At 43.8% G+C, this 23620-nt stretch overlaps 1 protein-coding gene across 5 annotated transcripts; it reads left to right on the plus strand.

Annotated features, from left to right (window-relative positions):
* Nucleotides 1-3347: 3347 nt before the first annotated feature.
* Nucleotides 3348-23181, plus strand: LOC125693566 (hexokinase HKDC1). Of its 5 annotated transcripts, none has more exons than XM_048945691.1 (19): nt 3348-3454; nt 4072-4270; nt 6914-7076; nt 8922-9070; nt 9162-9281; nt 9997-10092; nt 11160-11259; nt 11900-12083; nt 12546-12701; nt 13420-13653; nt 14251-14555; nt 14832-14980; nt 15064-15183; nt 16557-16652; nt 16752-16851; nt 17468-17651; nt 17912-18067; nt 18758-18991; nt 20143-23181. In XM_048945691.1, exons 2-19 carry the CDS (start codon nt 4208-4210, stop codon nt 20285-20287), a joined length of 2754 nt encoding a protein of 917 aa, XP_048801648.1. In that variant the 5' UTR covers nt 3348-3454; nt 4072-4207; the 3' UTR covers nt 20288-23181. The 5 variants fall into 5 exon arrangements, with proteins under 5 accessions (XP_048801648.1, XP_048801647.1, XP_048801649.1 ...); XM_048945690.1 differs by lacking the exon at nt 3348-3454 and adding an exon at nt 3706-3821; XM_048945692.1 differs by lacking the exons at nt 3348-3454; nt 4072-4270 and adding an exon at nt 6623-6729.
* The last annotated feature ends 439 nt before the right edge of the window (nt 23182-23620 follow it).

Consider the following 23620-nt stretch of genomic DNA (forward strand, 5'->3'; position numbering starts at 1 on the left):
AAACTATAGACTGTTCATTGAGCTTTTATAACAGGTAAGGTTTGGTACTCGTGCCAGTACCATTCCTAAGTACCCATTTTACATTTTATTATGGCTGGTGGGAAACCTAGATGCTTACTGCTGGGTGGAAAGTGTAGTTTGCTGGAACCAAGTTCTCAGGAAGCTGTTTGTTTTTCTTTTCTGCTGACACAGTGTCACTCAATAACGTTTAAGGCAGTGCAACACCAGGCTCTGCTTTCACACACACGCCTGTGCTCTGTTGCCCTGGCATATGTTTGTAGTGGAAGCAGGCCCTTGAGCTCTCCGTTGAGGTAATGGAGACTGGAAAGAGTTGGATGCTGAGGCTGCAGTGTGTGTTCACAGAAGGAGGTTTCAGCTGTTGCTGTGGCTGCATGGAGACAACTGTGTTGCAGCAGCTGAGTGTGTGCTAACAGTTTTTCACAGCTGTTCTCAATGTATTACACACACTTTTTGCATTATTTACTAAAATGCAAGCAGTGCATAAATGTTGCTAGTCCATGTGATTTCATGCTGATTTCAGAGCCAAACCATCATAGGCAGAAATGTTCCTGTTCTTCTGCAAAGCCCCATCTTTCTTTCCTCCTCCAAGGAAAAAATAAGCAGCTATGTATGTATGGCTGAGGCCATGAACATGTTGTGAATTTTCTGGCTTGAGGATGAGTAATTCTGCTTTGCTTCCCAGATTCATGACAGCCTCTGCCTAAAAGCAACACAGCTTGCACAGCATGCAACACTTGTGTGAGGATGATTCCTCTCTTTTTTCCCCTGTCCCTGTGGATGTGGGTCGCAGGAGACTCATGTTGCCTGTGGGCTGCTTCTAGACTGTTTTGATGAATGTACCCTTTAATTGTATGCGTAGCTGATGCTAGCATATATTTTGAGCAAGGAAAGAGTGGCTGGGTCTGGGGGTGTAAGCCAGTCTTGCAATACGGAAGCAAAAAGCCTATAAGCATTCTTTTTTGTATTTTGGTGAGATTAGTGCTTGGCTTAACTCGTGGCTTGTATCCATAGTGACTCCATAGTAACTGTTACAAGAGCTCTGAAGTGTATTCAGGCGTTTCCAGGCTGACTTTTTACGAAAGTTTTCTTTTCTTCTGAGCTAATGATGTGACTGTCATTGGCTGTTGTTAGTATGGCTGCCAAATGGATCCCACGTGGTAAATCCGGACTGGTGCAGTGCAGAGGTATGCATGCTGTGCATCATGAGCATTTCGTGTTCAAGCAAGCCCCTGGGGGAGATGGAGTGGCTCTTCTTAGGGGGGCGAGCTGGAAAGTGGTTTTAATAAACAGCAGCAGCAACATTGTTCATTCGATTTGGGAATCACATTTGCAGTACTTTGTTTCAAGTGCTCGGATTTCCAGATTAATTTCAGTCATTCAACTTTCAGATGTTTGGAAATTTATTAGTTTCACAGTTAATTTTTCTGTGTGTGTATGTGTTTAGCTGTTGTACTTTTAATGGGAGATGATGCTAACAGTGCTGTTTGGTAAAGGCAAAAACAAAGCTGCCTTTCTCTTAAGCCAATGAACTTTTTTCTGTCTGTGCTGGCTCCATCTCTTCTAAATATTGCCTGTCCTTGGGGTGCATTTTCTGGTTGGTTGCCTCAGGTGTTCTGCATTAATTCTGCAGCCTGATGCTTTCTCTGCTGTGAGAGGGGAAGGAGGAAGCCCCAAGCCTCTGTGTGGCAGGCAAGGGGAGCCTATCTGTTCAGGATTGTTTCCCATTTGTTGGCCAGAATACATACAAAATGGCCATTATGTAGTTGGGAATTCAGTCCTTACAACACCGAACTGCTGCCTACATGGCAATGAAACAATATCTTGTCTTTCTGTACACAACAGCTTCCTTGAAGCTAGGATGCACCACAGATGAGCAATTGATTCATGCAGTGGATCTGACACATCACGTATTTGACAGTGCTTGCTGCCAGCTCTGTAACATTTAGCTCTTTAAGACCCTTTTTCAGTGGCATCTGTTAGAGAAAAAAAGAAAAGAGAGAATGAGAAATAAATCTACGTATTACAGTCACAATGAGCTGTGGATCATAGTGGGATGGAGCTCGAAAGGTGATGTTTTCAGTTTTGCTGGCCAGAGGGGTTGTGGCTCTGGTGGTGTGGGTAAACAATGAGGAGAGAGACAGTCCCTCTGGGAGTCAGTGTCTGACTTAACGAGCCGGCAGTTATTGGAAGATGAATGCAGGAGAAGTGAACCGTGCTTTCTGGCTGGTAGTGTGCCTTTTTTTCTTCTTCCTTTTTTCCCTTTCTCTTGAAGATCAAAAGCCTAATTTTAGACCAAGCCCTATTTATGAACTGTTCAGCCCCTTTGCTTTACTCTTGCTTTTCTTGTTTTAGAACAGTGGAAAATAAACAGCTGTTGGGATCTCCTGGTGTCTGGGGCTAATCCCTGATGCAAGTCATGCAAAAGGAATAGAAAAGGCCTCAACCTTTCCTAGCAGAGCTTTTGTGTAATTTGTCTCTGTGGGGCTGTTCTCTACCTTCCCTCAGCTCTTTAAGTCTTTCCTTGTGATGAGAGACTTGAACAACTGTAACCTTGGCTGCTCTGATGTTCAGCAGAGCTTATCTCCTGATCTGTGTGTTCTTGAAGCTGCCAGAACTGGGTAGAGTTGTCTTTGTGAGACCAGTGCTGGGTAGAGCTGAAGTATTGCATGTCTGTGGATTTTCTCCTGTGTTCATATGGCTCAGTTAAATTGTATGCATACATATATATATATATTTACAGTAGCATGAGACTGTTGGGTCCTTCTTAGGCTACGACACGGCATGGCCTAAAGTCTTTTTCTGCTAACTGGCCACTTCTGCCCTGTTGTGGATCTGTGTAACCATATTTGACTTCGCCTACTACAGAATCACAGAACTATAGAGATCAGAAGGGACCTCTAGAGATCGCTGAGTCCAACCCCTGCTAAAGCAGGTTCCCTACAGCAGCTGAAGCAGTATCTTTCTGTGATCTCTCCCACTGCTCAGCACGTCGCACCTTTCCAGCTCCCACTTATCCCTTCCCAAGACTGTCATTCTGAATTATCAACGGAATTTTGGATTGTGATATTTTTCTGCAGAATTTTAGGTGGGTTATTTTAGATTATCTGCCAGTGAAGTAAGCGCTCCTGCTGGGGGAAGCACACAGACTGTAGGAGCAGTTTAGAGTGAGCCTCCCATTGCTCCATGCCAATGCTTTTCTTTCCCCTTTCCCTGGGTCAATATCTCAGCTCTTTTTGTATCTTTCATTAGTGATAAACACTGGAAGCACTTGTGTATTAAGGGTAAACCTGAAGAGTAATGGTTAAAGGCTGTGTCAGATTCAACTCTGATAGCGCAAGGAAGCAGTTTTGCCACAAGCAAACTGTGCTTTGCCAGTTAAAGGTGCTTGTTGCACTGAGTGCCACAGCCTGATATCTACTCTGCTGGCTGCCAGGTAAGTCTGTTCTCTCCCCAGGTTTTGCAACACAGAGGATCTGCATTGGCCTGAAACTTTGCCTCCAGAGGAGGGCTGAAGGGAGGGTAATCCGTGCAAAACCTTTCTGGGCTGGGAATTGCGAAAGAGGTGTTTCAGCTGGGGGTGGGGGGCTGCGTGCCTTCCCTCCTTACCGTGGCTGGAGCTTAATCGAGAAGGGCTGGAGATAAGGGTGCACTGTGTGGGACTAGAGAGGAGTTAATTCATGCAGAAGAGTGCATGTGGGAGTGCCAAGCAGAGGCAAGAAACCTAACATCCTCTCTCAGCTTTCCAGATTCCCTGCAGCACTTTGTGCTGTGCCGCTGTCAGCCAAGGGGAAGGAAGCAAAGTAAGCAGGGCAGGCTGGGTGCGTAGCAACTGCGTGGCAAAGTGGTTATCATTCCCAAGTGTGGCTGTAACAAAATTGATTTTTCTCCCCTTCAGCTTGGCAGATCTCCAGGTGCCTGCTTGGGCACAATGGAGCGCGTAGCTGAGAGGGAGGGACTTTGGGGTGATGGTGGGGGAGATACAAAGAGACAGAAGTTTAATCATTGAACCGATCACGCTGGATGGATTTATTTCTGGACTCAATTTCCCAGGAACTCCACTGTTTCGCCTTGGGGGAAATGCCTCAGCTGAAGTTTCTCTAGCTCCAGCTTAGTGGATAAAGACGCGTCGCTTTGGAATTACTCAACAGCAGCTGTCACTACTGACACCTCCATCTGCCTTGAGAAAATGTTCGCCGTCCACTTGCTAGCTTTCCATTTTGCAAAGCTAAAGGAGGATCAAATAAAAAAGGTAAGTTAGAGCAGTAACCTGTTTTCAGAACTGTTATGCTCTGCAGGGTCTGCAGTGTGTAATGCAGGCTACTTTATGGCTTTTTCTACTGCCGCTATGGAGGCAAATGGCATGAGAAGCATTTGCATACATCTGATGACTGTGAAAATAGGTCTGCTTAGAGCTTTTCCCTGCACAATTATAAATTGCAATGGATCAAATGATCTTCAGTAAGGAAAAATGATATTTAAACTTGACCTGGCACGGTGTGGTGTAGTCCAGAGGGCAGGAAGGACCTTTCGTTAAGTTGCTTTGTGAGTAGTGTGGAGGATGGGATTTTAAAATCTGAGTAGGTGCCTGATTCACTCCCATGATAGGAAGGATAGGAAGATCTCCTGGGGGCTTTGGAACAGGTCTTCTGTGATTCAATACACAGTTCCAAGTAGTGGTGGTGGAATTAGAAGTGGGAAAGCTAAAAGTGAACCAGATCAGAAGCTGTCAGTACTGAAAGTGAACTGCCTGGTGGTTGCTTTTCCCATTTGCTTTCATGGCTGGGCTGCAGCGGGTTGTTGTCCCTCCATCATAAGACCACGTGGGACCTGTAAGTTTGAGTTAGAGGCACTGTGGTTTCTAGACGTATCCTCAGGGGTGCTCTGTTTTCCTGGCGTCTACACAGAGTGCTTTGTGGCTGTCACCACCCAGCCCTGTCCTCCAGTTTTACGGCCAGCTGGAGGTGGGGCTGTCTGCAGGTGCATGGCAGGAGGTAATGCTGCCTCCGTGACAGGGTGAGCAGCACTGGGGTGTCCTCACTGTGCCTGTGCTTACACATAAAGGTCAGATGTCTCTGATGGCCACAGCCCTTTTGTCCCCATGTGATCAGAAGGGGGCCCTTGTGCCCCTGAAAACCAGATCTAAGGTCTCTTGTCTGGACAGTGTGTTTTTTCCCTATGTCTTTACAAAGAAACAGAGAGGCCTTGTGGTGCACTGCTTGGGTAGAACGGGCTCTTACAAGAAACGCCCAGTGTGTGTGGCTGAGGAAGGGTTTTCCTGAAGTGGGGACAATGGAGAGAGGGGCAGAAACATTCTGTGAAGCTCTTAGAAAAATAAGATCTTTTTGCTAGGTGCAAACTAGTTTTGCCTGAAGGCAAGAAAATGTACTGCTGTGCAGAGGCTTCTTAGGAAGGAAGCTCAGTGCAGGCAGTATGGAGCAGAGCTGATTTCTCTCTAATTAAAGAGAAGTGCCTCCCTCCCTACCTGACCCTGTCTTGTTTGCCTTCTGGTGTCAAGAGCAAGAGCCTCTCTGCCATGAAAACACTGCCGATTCTATGTTGAGGTGACACATTTAAAAACAAGGACTGTACTTGTGCTGGAAGGGAGGTGGTGCAGCAAATTTTGGTGTTGCATGACCTGGCCATTCCTGCATTTGTAAACCACTGATATGGTAGTGTGCCTTTGTTCTGGTTGTAAATCAAGCTAGAGAGCAGGCAGGCTGCGCCTTATCTGGCTCCTTGGAGAGGATTTTCTCCTTCCTGTAGGTAAACAGGGCAGAGAACACAATTTTCATGGGGTGCAGAGAGCTTGTATGTGGTGTCTGCAAATACAAACGTGGGCATTTTTATTGCTTTTTAGTTTTATTTCCTCAAGGAATTATCTCAGAATGTTACGTGGGCCTGTGTGAGAGTGCATGGCTGCTGCATACCTTGCGTCATTGTGTTTCCTTCTTTCGGTATGCCCAAGAAAGCAGTGCTAGTGTCTGAGCTGGGATGGTGAATCCTGCACAGTGGCAGGGCCTCAGGAAAGCCCTAGAGGTAGTCCAGTGGTGTCCAAACTGGGGCTACAGAGAAATATGTAAATAATGGTCCTTTCAAGGCATGGCTGTGTCTTAAGGCGATTGCTGCTTCTTGACAATGGCATCTTGTAGTTTGTCTTTCTCTTGCTGTTGGGTAAGGCCTGCATTATTTCCAGGGGGCTGACACTCTCAAATGGGTCACTGCTGACCATCCATTTAAAACAGGTCTGTGAATATGTAACCAGGTAATTGGTTTGTGCCTCATTAACATGGGTGGCCACTCAGTTACAGGATAGGCCAGTTTATCCACAACCTGCCTTCTTTGTTTAAACAGTGCCACTTCTTAGACCCTCTATTTCCCTCTAATTCATCTGGCCTTTATTTTGATCGTATGTTGTGAGTAACGCACTCTTAAGTATGTTTACTGCACCCAGAATTGTTTTCTGGATGTAATCCTAACATCACAGAGAACAGAGGGCAGAACTGGGGTGAGAAAAAGGCTTTGAGTTCCAGCCTGGCATGCCAGCAAAGTTAATTGTCTGTGGAGTGAAGCAGTAGCTGAATAGATGTTTTCAGACTGTAGCCGACACGCTTGGGCACTGACGGCATTTTCTGGACCTGACTCAGATGGGTCAGATCCTCACCAGCTTTGCAGTTCTAGTTCATTATGTGAACAGGAGGAAAAGATGGGGTAAGAACAGCCTGTCGGGATGTAGGGAGACTTGTGGGTGTACATGGGGCAGAAGTTATTGGTCCATCAGAAAAGATGGCTTGCTTTCTGTCGGTAAGGCTCATGAAAGCAGCAGCCCTGCCAGCCAGCTGCTGAACACCGAGCAGTTTGCGTGCCTTCCAAGTAACACCTTCCCTGCTGCCAGGTTGACAGGTACCTGTACCACATGCGTCTCTCCGACGATGTCCTGCTGGACGTGATGGCTCGCTTCCGGGCCGAGATGGTGAAGGGCCTGGGCAGAGACACCAACCCCACAGCGACAGTCAAAATGCTGCCTTCATTAGTGCGCTCGCTTCCTGATGGCTCAGGTGAGTTCCCCCTGCTCCCACAGCAGTGCTGGTTTAGGGAACAAGATGGGTTGTTGCCTGTACTAAAGGACAGCGCAGCAAGAGCACAGGGCAGCCGGTCCCCTAGTTGACTGCCTTAACTCATGCTCAGCAAGCAGATGTCTGCTGAGGAGACTTGTGGGTGTTGGCAGGGTTTTTTCCTCACACCAGATGCATTTAGGCCAAGCGCTGCTTTTTGGAGAGAAAGGCGTAGTTATAGATCTTAGGAAGCAGCCTCTTCGGTCTGCAAATGTGGCTGTACCTATTGCAGGCCTAGTAGCAGGAGCTGTGTCTGGACGTGGCAAGGGCAGCCTCTACAGCCCGGAGCCTGCAGTGCAGCGTGCTGCAGGTGTGGGGAAGTGAGCATTGCTGGTTCTTGTCACTGCCCAGCTATAGGATCTAAAAGCCAGTTCTGCTTGGAGACATGCACACCCAAGGTAGCTCTGAGGCTCCTGGCTCAGCTGGTGCCAGCAGTGCACGCTGACAGATAATTTTCTATCCTAAGTAACATAATTTGGTTTGTATTTTTTTCTGTATAACCGAGTCTTTGAATTCTTGTAAGGCTTAGGTGAGGATGCAGTGCATAACACCTGTTGATGCAGAGAAATGTAAGAAATGCTGCTCTGTACATCATTCCCAAAGGAACTGATTCCTCCTGAAGTTAATCTTCTCACAGTTAAATGAGAAATAATAGCTTTTATGGCATAAAGGGAGCAATTGGTGGTAGCCCAAAGTTTCAAGGCAGTCCTTTGAAATTAGGGATGTCTAGACATAATTCCTCAGAAAGTGCCTGGTTGGAGTTGAGTGCCCTTCCTCTGACAGCAGCCTGCACCAAAGAAAACTAAATGTTAGCTGAGTCCTTGTTACCTCTGTGGCCACGGGGTCCTACGGTCTCGTATGACACTGATCCTACCCGGAAGTTGCAGGGAGCACCTCAGGTCAGGAGACTTGGGAAATTACGTGTCATGTCAGCATTGTTGCAAAACTTTGTGTTCCTCAAGGCCAACGTTGGACAGTGGTCTCTTGGCCTGTGTAGCCTTTCCTCTGTACCCAAGGGCATACTTTGGTGTCATGTTGGGCTATGTGTTCATGATACACCCATTTTAGGCATGACATTGATTTTTCTATTTTTGTTTCTTTGCTGAATTCCTTATTGGTTATTATGTTTCCAAACAAAACTTCCAGCAGGTTCAAACACCTTCAACTTGGCTGGATTATGCCATTTGCAATAGAACTTTCAGATTTTTCACTGCCCACAGTATTACTACCTGGAATGACCTCTGTGAAGCATCATTAATGATTTAGAGATTAATGATCTGACTAATGTCATAGTTTACTGAGTAACCCAGTTTGTCTCATCACCTCTATCATATGTAGCTGTGATATTACAGATGTAATTTCCTGCTTCCTTCCCTCTCAAGGTCATGTTTGATGAGTTTTAGTCAGGTGCTTGGACCATGGAACAAAGATCATGCAGGGCTATGACATGCATTTTCCTTTCCTTTTCATGTGGGGTGGATAGAGAGTGCTTTATTGTAGTATTGAGTAGGAACTGTCCTTGGGCCTTTCTTTCTGCAAAGTTTGTCCTCCTCCAGCTTAAAAACGTGCTGCTGTGACAAGAGCAGAGTAGGCAAACCAGGCTGCTAGAACAAATAAATTGGGGCATTGCGGGATTGCAGCTTTCCTGGTGGTGGTCCCTGACTCAAAGGGGAGAGATCCTGTGGTCATGGTGAGGCAAGAGCTCTGAGCTGCCTTCTGGGGGATTCTTGCTGCACTGGGGCTTGCTTGCTAGCCATCACCACTGATGGCTGCCCACTTGTGTTGCAGAGAAGGGTGATTTCCTCGCTGTTGACCTGGGTGGCTCCCAGTTTCGTGCCCTTGAGGTGAAGGTGTTTAATGATGGGAAACAGAGCAGCCAACTGGAGAGCAAGTTTTACCCTACACCAAAGGAAGTCATACAGGGCAGTGGAGCAGAGGTAGGCCATGCAAGGTCTTTGGTGGTGGTGCCATGCTCCAGGAAATGTCTGCTAGTCAAAGCCCGATTCTGTTCTCTCCTTTCTCTCCCAGCTCTTCAGTTATGTTGCTGACTGTCTGTCAGATTTCATGGAGTCCAGAAACCTGAAGCATAAGAAGTTACCTCTTGGCTTTACGTTCTCTTTTCCATGCAAACAGACCCAACTGGAAGAGGTAAGGTGCAAAAAAGATATTGGCAAGCATAGCTTGTTGCAGAATCCTTAGAAGCTATTGCATGGAAGTGTTACTTCATAGCCTTTTTGAGGTATTGCCTATCCATAGCACTCTGAAGAAGGCATGGATGAGCCATTTAATTACAGTCGACTACCATTCAAGGACTTATCCATTATCTCAGGGCAACAAAATCTTTATTATTTAGCTTAATTAATATTCCATAGTAACCATGTGCTTGTATGAAGTCTGCTGGCCTTTAAATCACGTATTTTTGGGTCCATCCTTCCTTTTTGATCACTTCTCATTCAGTACTTTTTACAAGTGACAGTAATTAGGAAAGACCTGCAGCAGAGCTGCTTGAAAGGAAGAGCTGGTTACAAATACTTTGTAGCCTCTTATTATAGTTTTTCTTCTCTTTCTTGGGATCTGTGCTTTGGGTTCCAGTCCTACAAATGCTTTGTGCTTTATCCTGTTAGTGTGTTACAAACACTGATAAAACCATGCATGCTTTAAACAAAGAACAGGGAGGTGCATTTAGAAGACTGGGACTTCATTTCTATGCCCATTTAGTTGCTGACATGCACCCAGCTGAGGTTGAGATCTTTTGCTATGACTTCTTTTTGCCTAAATATTTATGTGTGTAGAGACAGTAGTCTTCCCACAGGTTTGCATACCAAAGCTAGAACTTTTGGGTCACTGAAGTTTTACTTTGCAGGGAGTCCTTCTTTCCTGGACGAAACACTTCAAGGCCCGAGGAGTGCAGGGCACAGACGTGGCGAGCTCTCTGCGCAAGGCCCTCCAGAAACATAAGGCAAGTTCTGTGTCTGAATCTGAGTGGCTAATCTTCTCTTGGTGTGTGGGTTGTTCAGCAAATTGTTGGACATTTTCCAAGGGCAGCCAGTAGCAAGCATTCAACATGGCTGTACATTGAGTAGATGGGCCTCAGAGGGATGGAGTGATTGATGGTAATTTTTGAAGACCACAGTAAAACTTGATTAAATCTGCCTTTAAACTAGTGTATTCCTTTAAATAGCATGCTGTTTAATATTTTGTGAAGTCTTGTTTTTCATACTCCATGCTATTGGTATCATAATCTAAGAAAAATCATATCTTGGCATCTTTGTAGTAGGTCTTCTGTTTTCTCACATGGCAAAAATACAGCTTTAATTTTGGTTCACTTCTTTCTCTGCATCAGACTTGTAGTTAGTAAGAACAAAAGATCTGAGCCTTCCTGGGTAAAGTCTAGCCCCCTGCTTATGTTGGCATCCATGTTGCAGATATTTCTGCAATAGATATTTTGCAATAGATATTATAGATATTATAGATATATATAGATATAATAGATATTATGCAATAGATAACTTTGATCATGCTTAATCAAGTTACCTTGGTGTGATAAGGGAACTGCACAGCTCTGTTGGAAAAGCTTTTTGCACATGTGTGACACTGCTGCACAGCCTTGCATTGAGTAGTTACCTTTATGTCTTCTTTTACTGCCAGTTTTGCCCGGTGTCAGTTGTCAATCTGTCACTTTGCTGGGGTCTGCTCTTGAGGAGGGACATTGTTTGAGCCTGATCGAGCTGCTACAATGCAGAGTGTAAGGACAGCCACACCAGTGTTAGAATATCACAGGGCTCAAACCAAAGATGTTGCTCTTCTGGTAAAAAGGGATGAATCACATGAAAATAAGTCATGCAACCAAAGATCCTGTCTGGCTCATCACTTGAAAATCCTCAGATATCTTCTGCTTTACAGCGTTGTAGGGATAATGTTGTAAAGGAAATAATGTTTCTTTAAAGGGAAGAGTTTTCCTAAAGTAATCAAGTACAAAGGCTTTGTAAGTTTTTTTCTGTTAATGGCTCATCTTCCTGCTGTTAGGACATAGACGTCGATGTTTTGGCGATGGTCAATGACACTGTAGGAACCATGATGACCTGTGGTTACGATGACCCACGCTGTGAAATTGGACTCATAATTGGTAATTTTTTCTCACTATGTGCTCACTATGCACTGTCTTTTTCCTTGTTTGGTTAATCCTAATGAATCTTGAGTAGGAGGGAGTGTCCCAGTAACGGAAGGAGCAGGAAGGAAGTGGAAAAAAACAGTGGCTGATTTTCAAGCACGGCTGCCCTTTATAAAGCAGCTGTTTTTATGCTGATCACATTGCCATCAAATACCACAGTCCCCATTTTGTCTGGGTTCAGTTGTGACCAGCATACTAAACTTTTCTGCTGACTGCATAGAAAATTACTGTCTGTCTGTCCAGAGAAAGCTGAATTCATCTCATGTCTAGTAATTAGGATCAGCTAGGCTTTCCATAACCCTTCCACTTCACACAAATTGGTGACTCTTTACAGGCACATGGAAGTACATTTGAGATAGGGGAAAAGATGATTTTAAACAAGTCAGACCTTAGATGAATTTCTCACACTTTCACTCACTGATAAATGAATATTTAACAAGTACAGGAGGCTTGATATTAACATCCTTACCACTGGGTTATGTGTTTATATTTTCTTTCAAAGGCAATATATTGATTTACTTGCAAACATATGGGCTTAAAACAAAAAGCCTGAGGCAAACAGCTAATTTAACCACACTGGCTCTAACACAAACAGGGACTGGCACCAATGCATGCTACATGGAGGATATGAGACACATCGATTTGGTGGAAGGTGATGAAGGGAGAATGTGCATTAACACAGAGTGGGGTGCTTTTGGAGATGATGGTGCTTTGGATGACCTCCGCACAGAGTTTGATCGGGAACTCGATCTGGGATCTCTCAATCCTGGAAAACAATTGTAAGTGATTCCCTTGATTTGATTTGCTTTGGCCATCTGAGTTCTCTGAGTGCATTTCTGGCATTTCCCAGGAGTCCCATTGGAACAGGAATGCAGCTGAGCAAACCCTAACAAATGTGGCCTTGGTCCTTTCCTATTCAGATCTTTCTCTTCAGGGAAGGGTAGGTTTCTGAGAAGGTGGGTACACCTCTCTGCCTCCCAGGCCAAAGGGTTGCTGCTGCAGTCACTTACATGTCATGAAAAATAGGTTGTTGCTCTGGTTTTTGAATAGTCTTTTTGATTACTTATCTTGAGCTGGAGTTGGGTCCCAGGACCTCAGGAAGGCATCACATCCACAGCTTATCTTCTGGTCCCCTATGCAGATGCTTAAATGAGATCAACCTGCATAAGAACATTCTTGAAGTTGTGGAGGCTTTGGTGAGCTTGTGGGCGTTTTCTAATCCTTCTTGCTTCCCATTCCAGGTTTGAGAAGATGATCAGCAGCCTGTATTTGGGAGAACTTGTAAGACTCATTCTTCTTAAAATGACAAAGGAAGGCCTGCTCTTCAACGGAAAAGCGTCAGCAGCTCTGCTTACTAAGGGCAAGATTGAAACGAAACATGTGTCTGCAATGGAAAAGTAAGGGCCTGAGATATGCCCTTTAACAGAGGTGCTGTTAAATTTCCACAAGCAGAGCAGTGATAATTAATGTTTCATAATCAGGGAGAGCTGGGAGTTGATCGTGAACTGTTCAAATTGATTTTACTTTTGCCTAAGAGAAAAATGGATTCTTCTGTGAGTAGAAGTGATGGAGGATTGGGTATTAACAGAATATCACAGTAGCAAATGTATTGTTAACCATCACAGAATACAGGTTCTCTGTGTAAAGAACTTATTTGGAGACCTGAGCGCGTGGGGGGATTTTTCAGCAGTTTTCAGATGTTTAAATATTAGGGCTGTGGATGGGCAAGGCATGCTCCAGGTCATCTAATGGATGGCTGCATGGGAAACTGAATCTTGATCTACACTGTTACTTCAGGAATAATTTCCCTTGTACTGAGTGAAGCTGCTGTGCTCTTCTTCTATGAACTAAATATTTATCCTGTTCCATACCTGGCCAGCCTCTCTGTATGTCTTGCATAAAACTGAATAGCCTCTTAAAAGTCTGGTCTCTCTCCCAGATGCTTCTGGGAATAGTGTGGAAAGGGCACTACTGATCTATGGAATCAATTATGACACTGCTCAGTAGGCTGTACCTTGGTCTTCTCTCACTTGTCTGAGCCAACATGCAGATACTGATTTAAGTGCTGCCTTAGTATCTTGGCATTAGGTGATCCTTTCCTTTGTTTTGGGTTAGATATAAGGAAGGTCTGAGCAACACGAAAGAGATCCTCACAGAGCTGAACCTGTTTCCCTCTGAAGATGACTGCATTGCCGTTCAGCGTGTCTGCACCATCGTGTCCTTCCGCTCAGCCAGTCTCTGTGCTGCAGCCCTAGCAGCCATACTGACCCGACTGAGAGAGAATAAAAAACTGCTACGGCTGCGAACCACTGTTGGGATTGATGGAGGACTCTATAAAACCCACCCCCAGTAAGCAGCTAAAGAGGGTTCGATAATTGCTGGACCCGTGTTGATATTGCAGTGTCTCCACCTGCATATATATATGGCTTTTAGAGAAGAGCTTGTTTTGCTGCAGGGTTGGGATGAGATGTGGTGGAATGTAGAGGATCTCATTATCGCAAGGCTGCTTGAAGAGCTTTAGAGATTGGGGTGGGATGGGGGGAGGGAACAACGTGACATGGCAGACTGGCATCTGAGTAAGAGCAATTGATTTTCCAAGTGATTCCTGAGCATCCACAACACTTGCTGTTCATTGTTTCCTTCTTTTTTTCCCCCTATGCTTACATTTCTCCTACTCTGAAGACTTATTATCTGCTTTCTGATGGTGGGCCCTCCATTCTTGCCTGGCTTTTCCCCCAAGGCACTCACACTAGTTTAGAGGTATCTTCACATTCCTGTAAGCACACAGCTTCTGCAGAACAGCAAGAAACCAGAAGTATTGTGACTGTCTTGTTTCTGACTCTGTGCTCCTCTGGTAGCGCTTCAGTGCTTGCAGTGTTGAATGTGCACGTGCATTAGAAGCAAATGCAAAGCAAGCCTTGTGTGAAATGTTCTTTATTCCTGTAGATATCCTAAACGCCTGCACAAGGTGGTGAGAAGGCTGGTCCCAAATTGTGACGTTCGGTTCCTCCTCTCTCAGAGTGGCAGTGCAAAGGGGGCTGCCATGGTGACAGCAGTGGCATACAGGCTGGCCGCTCAGCGAAAGCAAATCGATGCTGTTCTTGCACCTTTCCTGCTATCCCTGGAGACCCTCAGAGATGTAAAGAACAAAATGAGGACTGAGCTGGAGTATGGGCTAAAGAGAGAGACACAAGACAGGGCTACAGTGAAGATGTTGCCCACGTATGTCTGTGGGACACCGGATGGAACAGGTAAGGTTATTACCTGGTTGCCTGGAGATGGTGCAGGAAAGCTGCTTGTCTGGCAAATGACACAATTTCTGTTGGCAAACCAATGTTTCCTGCAGTGTTACCTGGCTGGTCCATTAGCCCCTGGCCTAACATACAGATGGGATAAATGCCATAAGGAGTAGTGTGCTGTCACTGACCTGGGTGAAGTTTCTTGCAAATGTCTGGCAGAGCATAGCATTCTGACTGGAAAACATGCTACAAGAAGCACCAAAATGAAATATCTTTCTTCTCTTACAGAGAATGGAAAATACCTTGCCCTTGATCTCGGTGGGACAAATTTCAGGGTTTTGCTCGTCAAAATTAGAAGTGGAAGAAGGAGATCAGTACAAATGTATAATAAAATATTTGCCATTCCTTTGGAGATCATGCAAGGGACAGGGGAAGAGGTAACTTCTAAAGAACACTTAATTGATCCAACTGAGCCCCAGTGCATGGGAGCAAATGTGGCATGTTTTTTCTGCCCTTCCAGCTCTTTGACCATATAGTCCAGTGCATAGCAGACTTCTTGGAGTATATGGGGATTAAAGGCGCCCGCCTACCTCTGGGTTTCACCTTCTCATTCCCGTGCAGGCAAGCCAGCATTGACAAGGTAAGGACTGCAAGAAAGAATGAGTCAAATGGCAGCTGATGTCATTTTGGGTGGGAGGATGGTTTGTTGGTTGGGAGATTGCCAGCAAAGACTCTTCTTCTGAATGTTTTCCTCCAGGTAGGACTTGGCAAGGTTTTTAGTGAGCAGAACTGAATTTGCTTGTTCAGAGCTTGGAATGGTTGGATCTCTGTCTTTGATTTATCAATCTGACACATACGGCTTTATGACTGATCTCATACCTTTATCTTCCTGGATCAGATGTAAGAGTAGTAATTACAATTAAGAAATCTAATTCAGAAAGAATTCATTCTTGATTATTTTAGTTCATTTTCTAAAGGGAAGAAAAGAGCTTTTTCTGCCTACTTCTAGTCAAATATTTACCACATATTAGGAAACGAGAGACTACTATTTTATTGAATGTTTTCATGTCTTGGTGGTTTTCGTAATAGTCTCTAAATCTTGAGATTAGTCTAATCTGCCTCAGTGGTCAGCTCACAGTTGGCATTATAGCAGTAGAGTTGTCTGTTTGTTGGAAGACCACTTAATACGCTTTCCAAACCAGCAGCACAGGATTTAGATCTTGGCAAAACACGAAGAAACAATCTCCACAACAGTAATGGTGAGCAGAAATGGAGATTTTTTGTTCTGTTTTGAAGAGCAGTTTTTCCTCCTGTTGTCTCTTGTTTGTTTGTTTTTCCTGTTTTTGGACAGACAGTGCAGAGCCAGTCACCAAATGGAAGGCTCATTACTTCACAAAACCTGAAAACTGCTCCTATTGATCCAGGCTGCTGTCCAAAAAGAAAACAAGCAACATTGTCTGCAGTACCGATGGTCATAACAACTGTTATTCAGTGAATGAGCCCAAAATTAACAGTTGACGTTCGTTAATGGTAGTTGTGTGTTTATTCATCGCAAATAAATTTTTTTTGTACTCATTCCCCCACAAATGATGCAATGAATTTGTGCACAGAAGGAGGTGAGATGGGAATGTTTTCCAAAGGAGAAAAGTGTGTTAGAAGGCACTGAGCTGATAAATGCCTGTGTAAACCTGAAGTCAATCCTATCTGTAGTTGAGTCATAAAGATATGTGGACGTGCACTCTGCACTGGGCACTCACTATAGCCCGGCCAGGGAAATAACAGTATAGAATCATAGAATCACAAGGTTGGAAACAATTTATAAGATCATCTAGTCCAATCGTCTCCTCGTCACCATTGCCACCACAAGCACTAAACCATATCACGCAGCACGTCATCCAGTCGCCTCTTGAACACAAGAGGTATGTAAAAAAGATAGTTCAGGATCAAAGAAAAAAGGGTATATTTATCTTCTCTCTATCTTCATTTTATGGTTTTCTCCCTCTTCTGTTTCAGGGAACGCTTGTGGGATGGACAAAAGGATTCAAGGCAACTGATTGTGAAGGGGAAGATGTTGTTGATATGCTTAGGGAGGCCATCAGAAGAAGAAATGTGAGCTATTCTTTTCTGAGCTTCCTGATGTACTTAATGATTTAATTCCTGATGCCTCTTTCTACACAACTCCACTGGTGACTGTGACTTGTGTTCCAGGAGTTTGACTTGGACATTGTAGCGGTGGTGAATGACACTGTTGGGACAATGATGACTTGTGGATATGAGGATCCAAACTGTGAGATTGGCCTTATTGCAGGTACGGTGATGTTGAAACCGCCATTGTAAGCAGCTGCTTGGCTTCACACACTTGTTTAGAATTTGTAAAACAATGTCCTTTATTTGAGTTTGATACATGGTGTTACTATTCACTTGGGATTCTTGGCAGATCTGTATGGTATTCAACAGAGCAGACAGCACTGACAGCAGATAAAACCAGCAGTTCAACAGGTTCAGGATCTGGTGAAGCCCAGTAACTGGGTGCATGGTGAAAGAGTATGAGAACAGTAAATACGTCACGGCTCTTTGTTTTAGCAAATGGTTCGTGGTATATTACAACCAAGCTGGCAGCAATGACTGATCAGTGCTTGCCAATGGCTGCCAAAGCCATTTCTGACCTATAACAGGGAATCTATGTTCGTCTGCACTGGGAATATTCTGTGCTGGATCCACTTCACTCGGTAACATTTCTGTTGTAATACGGTACAGCACGCACACTTAGGGAAGCATTACTGCTGATGCCTGCTTGTCTAAGACCTGGGGAGGTCTTTGAATGGAGAAAAGAGCTTTAAAGATGATAACTGTAATCACCTTTCTTGTATTTAAGGTGCTAGTTCACTCTTCTGACTGAACTCTTGACATTTCTTTTCTCCTAGGAACAGGTAGCAATGTGTGCTACATGGAGGACATGAAGAACATAGAAATAGTTGAAGGGAATGAAGGAAAAATGTGCATTAATACAGAATGGGGAGGATTTGGTGATAATGGCTGCATTGACAACATCAGAACAAAATACGATAAAGAAGTAGATGAAGGCTCACTAAATGCAGGGAAACAGAGGTAAATGTGATGATTCTGATGCTAAGAACCAGATTGAGTGAGTCTTTGAGACACTGACTGCTTTATGAAATGAGAATAATGAAAATAATTTGAAAGGGAACTTCAATAATGATTCGTTTGGTGGTTGAAAAACAGCTATTGCTTTTGAAGGTTTTACTACTTTTCTGAGTTTATCTTGCTGATCAGATATGTACGTACCACTCCTGTTAAATAATCTGCAACCTCTTTAAAAGCACTTTTCTTCTTTGATATTTTAACAGATACGAAAAAATGACCAGTGGAATGTATCTAGGTGAAATAGTGAGGCAAATTTTGATTGACTTGACCAAACAAGGACTGCTGTTCAGAGGACAGATTTCAGAATCACTGAGGAAAAGAGGCATATTTGAAACAAAATTCCTATCTCAGATTGAGAGGTAAAGTTAATTAATTTACTTGCTATGATTTCTCAAGGTCTTTTAGGGCCTGTAGAAAAATAATCTTCTGTGAAACTGTGGAGCCCTTTTCTTCAAGAAATCAATTATGGTTCTCTCCTTTACCCCCAAGCCCTCAGCCTTAACCCAAATAATGAATCATCATTTAATTTCCACACAGCTATGTTGTCTTTAAGTACTTAGCCATTAAACACTACTGCATCTGGAATCTTTCTTTGTAGATCTTCAATACTTAAAAATAATTAATCAAAAATCAGTGTTACATAAATACTCCCTGAACATGTGCTTACCTACTTATCTGTGCATGACTACAGCAGTCCTCAGGGATGCTTGAAACACTTTGACTACTGGAAAAACTTTGAAGGTATTGTCTCGGCCATTAGATTAAAGAACAACACGGTCAAATGACTGATCTGACACAGCTTCCTCATGATATTGGGAGCTAGGTGAATAACTGGAAATACAGATGAACATAACAAAGAATGGGCCATGAGCAACTTTGGGATCTGGACTGAAACCTGCTTTAAAACAATCAGAGGATGTGAGAACTGGAAGCAGTGGTGCCATTTCCTTTGAATAATGACAGAATCTCATCTGAAAGGCTTTAGAATTTTCGTACCTGCCAGAGCTTTCCATAATACTGCAACGCTGCCTGTGTTTCCCTTTACGCAGCGACCGGCTCGCCCTCCTCCAAGTCCGACGGATTCTGCAGCAGCTCGGCCTCGACAGCACGTGTGAAGACAGCATCATTGTGAAGGAGGTGTGTGGGGCTGTTTCCAGGAGAGCTGCCCAGCTGTGTGGAGCAGGACTGGCAGCCATTGTAGAGAAGAAGAGAGAAAACCGAGGTGTGGAGCACTTGCAAATTACCGTTGGAGTAGATGGGACTTTGTACAAGCTTCATCCACAGTGAGTACCTTGATGCCCATCCCTTTGCTGTTTGCTCATTTCCACTGTGAACACACACCGATTTCTACTAGCCTTCTTCTGAGGTAGTCAAAAATGAGAGAGGATAAAGATCTAACAGGCTTCCCTGTATCCTGTCATTTCCTTCACCTAGGCAAGGAATTGAAAACTGGAGAGAAAAGTCCAATTACCGGCTGAAGGCTCTTCCTCTGTGGGGTACTGAGGAAACTTTTCTAGTATTTATTTTTCAGTGTTTTAGGGGATTTCTACAATATCTGGGTATTCCAGAAGGAAAGCAATGTTGAATTTTTAGAGCTGGGACTGTCTTTGTGAACAAGGCTTTGAAATAGATGTATTAACTTTAGAGTTGTGAGAAGAGGCAACATGGAGTACTGCATCCAGGTCATGAGCACCAGCATATAAAAAGATATGGACTTCTTAGAGCCATGAAGATGACCAGAGGCCTGGAGCACATGACATGTGAAGGGAGCTAAGGGAGCTAGGCTTGTTCAGACTGGAGAAGAGACAGCTCTGGGGAGACCTCATTGAGATCTCTCAGTACTGAAAGGGGTGTACAGAAAACAAACAAACAAACAGAAAAGAGGGATAGCAACCTCTTCCACAGATAGATGACAATAGGACAAAGGAGAATGGCTTTAACTAAAAAACCTGAGATTTAGGTTAGATATTAAGAAGAAATTCTTCACTCAGAGGGTGGTGAGGCGCTGGCACTGCTGCCCAGAGCTGTGGGTGCCCCATCCCTGGAGGTGTACGGTGCCATGGATGGGGCCCTGGGCAGCCTGAGCTAGGGGGGGACAGCCAGCCCATGTCAGGGGTTGGAACTGGATGGGCTTTAAGGTCCCTTATGACCCAAGCCATTGCATGAGAAGTGCTTTCTCCATAATCTCTAAAGTCTAGAGACCTGTCTGATATGTTGCTGAAGAAAATTAAAATAGAAATACAGAAATTAAAATCTGATAGAGTATAGGAACTTGTCTCTGTTTTGTATAGGAGGAAAAACAAATGGAAAGGAATGCTCTGGAGAACCAGTGGAAAGTGTTGGTTGAGGTTATGGTTCCTCACCAGCAGATAAATGCAAAGGTCTCGGATCAGAAAAGCACTCCTGGAATATTCTTCTCTCCCTTTTTTTTCAGTTTTTCTAGGGTCCTGCAGGAAACAGTGAAGGAACTGGCACCTCGGTGTGATGTGACTTTCATGCTCTCTGAAGATGGGAGTGGGAAGGGAGCTGCTCTCATTACTGCAGTAGCAAAAAGATTGCATAATATTGGACAGAAGTAAAAATAAGAAGTGAATTCAATTCATTTCAACACTACCAGGCATGCGCACTAGAGATTTGTTGACAAGTGATTGAAGACAGCTTTGCCAGACACCAGCATACAGGTACCTGTTTTTCAGGGAGCAGCTGGTTATTGAGCAGCCAGGATTGTGGATTTTTGTCCTTTGGACATCTCTTAGGTCTGATGTTTCTTCTCCCCACCATTATGTCTTGAAACACTGCAACATACTCAATTCTCTACTTCCTGAAGCGCATCTATAACATCTATGGGAGAGTCAGACAAACAACAAAAAAAACCAATCCAACCAACCAACCAAAAACCCAACAATGTATTTTTACAATTGTTTAATTAAGCTACTGTAGCGCAAGCAAACCTATCACAAGTTTCTTAGATTTGGTGTGGTTTTTAGTTTTGACTTGGCCTGTCTCAAGGAGTGTTGAGATCTAGTGTTGCACATATCTAGTAGACATGTTTGTTTAATGCATCCCAGGTTTTACAATAAATCTGCAAGTAAATAAAATGAATGGGCTTTGGTCAGTGATGCTTCCCCCAGCACCCAGCTACATTGGTTATGAGTGTATTGTAATGTAGTAGTTCCCTGAAGTACTGGAGTGTGTTTCATGATGCAGTGAAAAAGAAGTGTGATTCCAAAGAATATCAGTTTGTGCCAAAATATCTTGGTGCACTTCAGTGCACATAGACATAAACAGCACTGAATGGATTTTGATTGTGAGTAATTTTATTTGATTCTCGGGGAAAAAGAGGATGTAGAAGCAGCTACAAGGTCTGCCACGTGTGTATTAGATCTGTCTAAAGGGTAACATAATGGCTCATCTTCGGGCCATCAAAATAGCTTTTTAGAGAGGAAAAAAGAATCATTTGGATTTCTGAAATTCTCCTATTTGTTTTCACTCGGTGATCTGCATGCCTGTTTGAGGGAGGATAACTTCCATTTTGTGGAAGGGCCTTTATCCTTGCTTTTTGTTGTCTGTTGCCTGCTGCTCTGCCTGTCTGCAGTTTGTCATAAATAAATCCGTGGTGCTGTGAGTCTTTGCTTCTCTGCCTAGTGCCTCTTCTGAGCAGTGGGAAGAACATACAGGCAAGTCAGAACTTTCTTTAAATCTATGTATAACAGTACTCTGCAGCATTGTGGTTATTACAAAAGTGGCTTTCAGACAGGACCTAAATGGAGCCAAATTTACCTCTACACTGATAAAGCGCTTTTTAATTTATCATTAGCTTACCCAAAGGCCTGCAAACACCAGGAAAAATAACTCATGCTCTTGTGTCACCAAATGTCCTTCCCCTGATGTACACATTTCAGAGTAAACTGAAACAATAATGTGGTGCAGAGAAGCAGCAGGTCTGGAGCTTGCTATTCTGTTCTCAGGTATTGCAGGATCTTCTGACATCCTCTATGCCTGAGTATTTGCTTCTACTCAGGCAGGCAGCAGAAAGCGGGGCCCAAAAATATACTTAAGCCTTAGATGGGTCAAAAGTAACTACTGTACAGGGGATAAGCAGCTGAATTCATATAAAAATCTGTAATAAGGCCGATGGGTCTAAATTTAGCAATGGCAAGTACAAAAAGTAAAGATACCAACATTTTTTGTTTTGTAGTTTTTTTAGAAGAAACATTCAGCATCTGTGTGTGTGTGCTGCAGCCACAGGATGGTTAAAGAATAAGAGCTGGAATAATTTTTATTTTCAGAAGGAGTTCCTCACCATACAGAGCTCCCTCTGTGCAGGGAGGGCAACTGAGAAGAGATACATTATGAAGTAGCACGTACTGTTTTCTTCCTTCTGTCAAGCAGCTTAGTATTTTAATTTTGTCTTTATTTCTGAATCCACCGAGTCACAGAAACTGAAGCTTGCTATGCAGGGGGTGCAAAGTTATTTGGAACTGGCTGTTTTCCTAATGATGAACAGATTAAATTCAGTGGGACAAGGTACAGCAAAAAGCTGTCCTGGCTTGGGGCTGTGTGGAGCCTAGAAATAGCTCTTCTGCGTTGGCTGTTTCTCCCCTGGGCACTCTGAGATCTTGTATTTGTTGTGTACTTCTGGGTCCTTTCGGGGGATTGGATTGTGCTAATCTGCAAAAGTGCGCCCGTGGGTGAAATATGTCCCTCTATAGCTGGAGGGAGGTGACATGGACTTGCCCCAGGATGGCCACGTGAGTATGATGCAGAGATCTATTGCACTTCTGTTCTAAAGCCTGCTCTGCACAACTGGAATGCAAATCTGTAACAACACAAGGTAAACCACTTGCACAGATCCTTGCTTTAGAAATCTAAATCTGTGTTGCTTTGAATTTTCTTTTTAGTCTTTTTTGGGAAGTTAAATATGCAACAGTTTATACCTCAGCTGCAGTAGATTAGGCCCACACAATTTAAAAATATATATCTTTTTACGTCTACAGGGTTTATTTGTTTATTTTTCTTTCTGTCGAATCCGTGGGTGGTGTGGAATCTGATCACATGAACTTGAAATGCTGCTTGCTAAGTGCCTGGTGACTTACAGCTCGTGTTGCAGTCCCTAAGGCCCAGGACATGCATGTTCCTGCCTTTCCTGCAGGTTGCTGCAAACTCAGGCAGCTGCCCCATGGGTCTGCTAACATGTCTGCTGGGCAGGGAGATGGCATCTGGGCTGGGAGGATGCAGCACTTGTGTCCCTGATAGTGTTGATGTGTGGAAACTCAAGGAGTAATGCGAACTTGCATACTGTCTTCTACGGATTTTAAGCCACCAAACCTAAATCTTTCTCTACGTGTTTTATGTGGTGACTCAGAAGCCCTGTTTTAAAATCAAAGGTGGAGGCCTCCCATTAACTATGAAAGATATTCTGAAAAACATAGCATAATTGGTTGCATAAAATTGTTAATTAATGTAAAATAAAACGAGATTCTTCCAGTTTCACATTTTAGATGTGCGTTTCTACTGTTTTCTGGTATTCTCATGATATTTCACTTCTGTGGGTTTTGTGGGATTTTGTTCCAGTCCATATGTTTGGTACTTCTAGAATTTACTCTTTTGTTTTGTTGCCTCTTGAAGACACGAACATCATTTTTCAGCTCTGAGTCCTGTGTTTGATTTTGGAAAAATGGAAGACCTTTGAACCACCACACCAAGTGTGAGCATGGCAGAAGTATTACTGGGTGGAGAAATAAAGGTTTTTGCCTTCTAGAAACTCCCAGCAGGGTATTGTGGTTACCCTCTCAGCTGCAGTGAAATAATGATCCTTAATACATTGGTTTGCTTGCTAGAGGAGCATTTCAGTGGCTGTAGGTTTGGACAGCGCTGATGCTTGACTCGTAATCCAGAGGAAATGCAGTAGC

The sequence above is a fragment of the Lagopus muta genome, chromosome 5 (genome assembly GCF_023343835.1).
Source record: "Lagopus muta isolate bLagMut1 chromosome 5, bLagMut1 primary, whole genome shotgun sequence".
Taxonomy (NCBI): domain Eukaryota; kingdom Metazoa; phylum Chordata; class Aves; order Galliformes; family Phasianidae; genus Lagopus; species Lagopus muta.

Coding starts and splice junctions, on each gene's coding strand:
- LOC125693566 (XM_048945691.1), top strand. CDS start 4,208: ATGTTCGCCGTCCACTTGCTAGCTTTCCATTTTGCAAAGCTAAAGGAG. Junction 9,282..9,996: donor AACAGACCCAACTGGAAGAG/GTAAGGTGCAAA, acceptor TTTACTTTGCAG/GGAGTCCTTCTTTCCTGGAC. Junction 15,184..16,556: donor GGCAAGCCAGCATTGACAAG/GTAAGGACTGCA, acceptor CTTCTGTTTCAG/GGAACGCTTGTGGGATGGAC.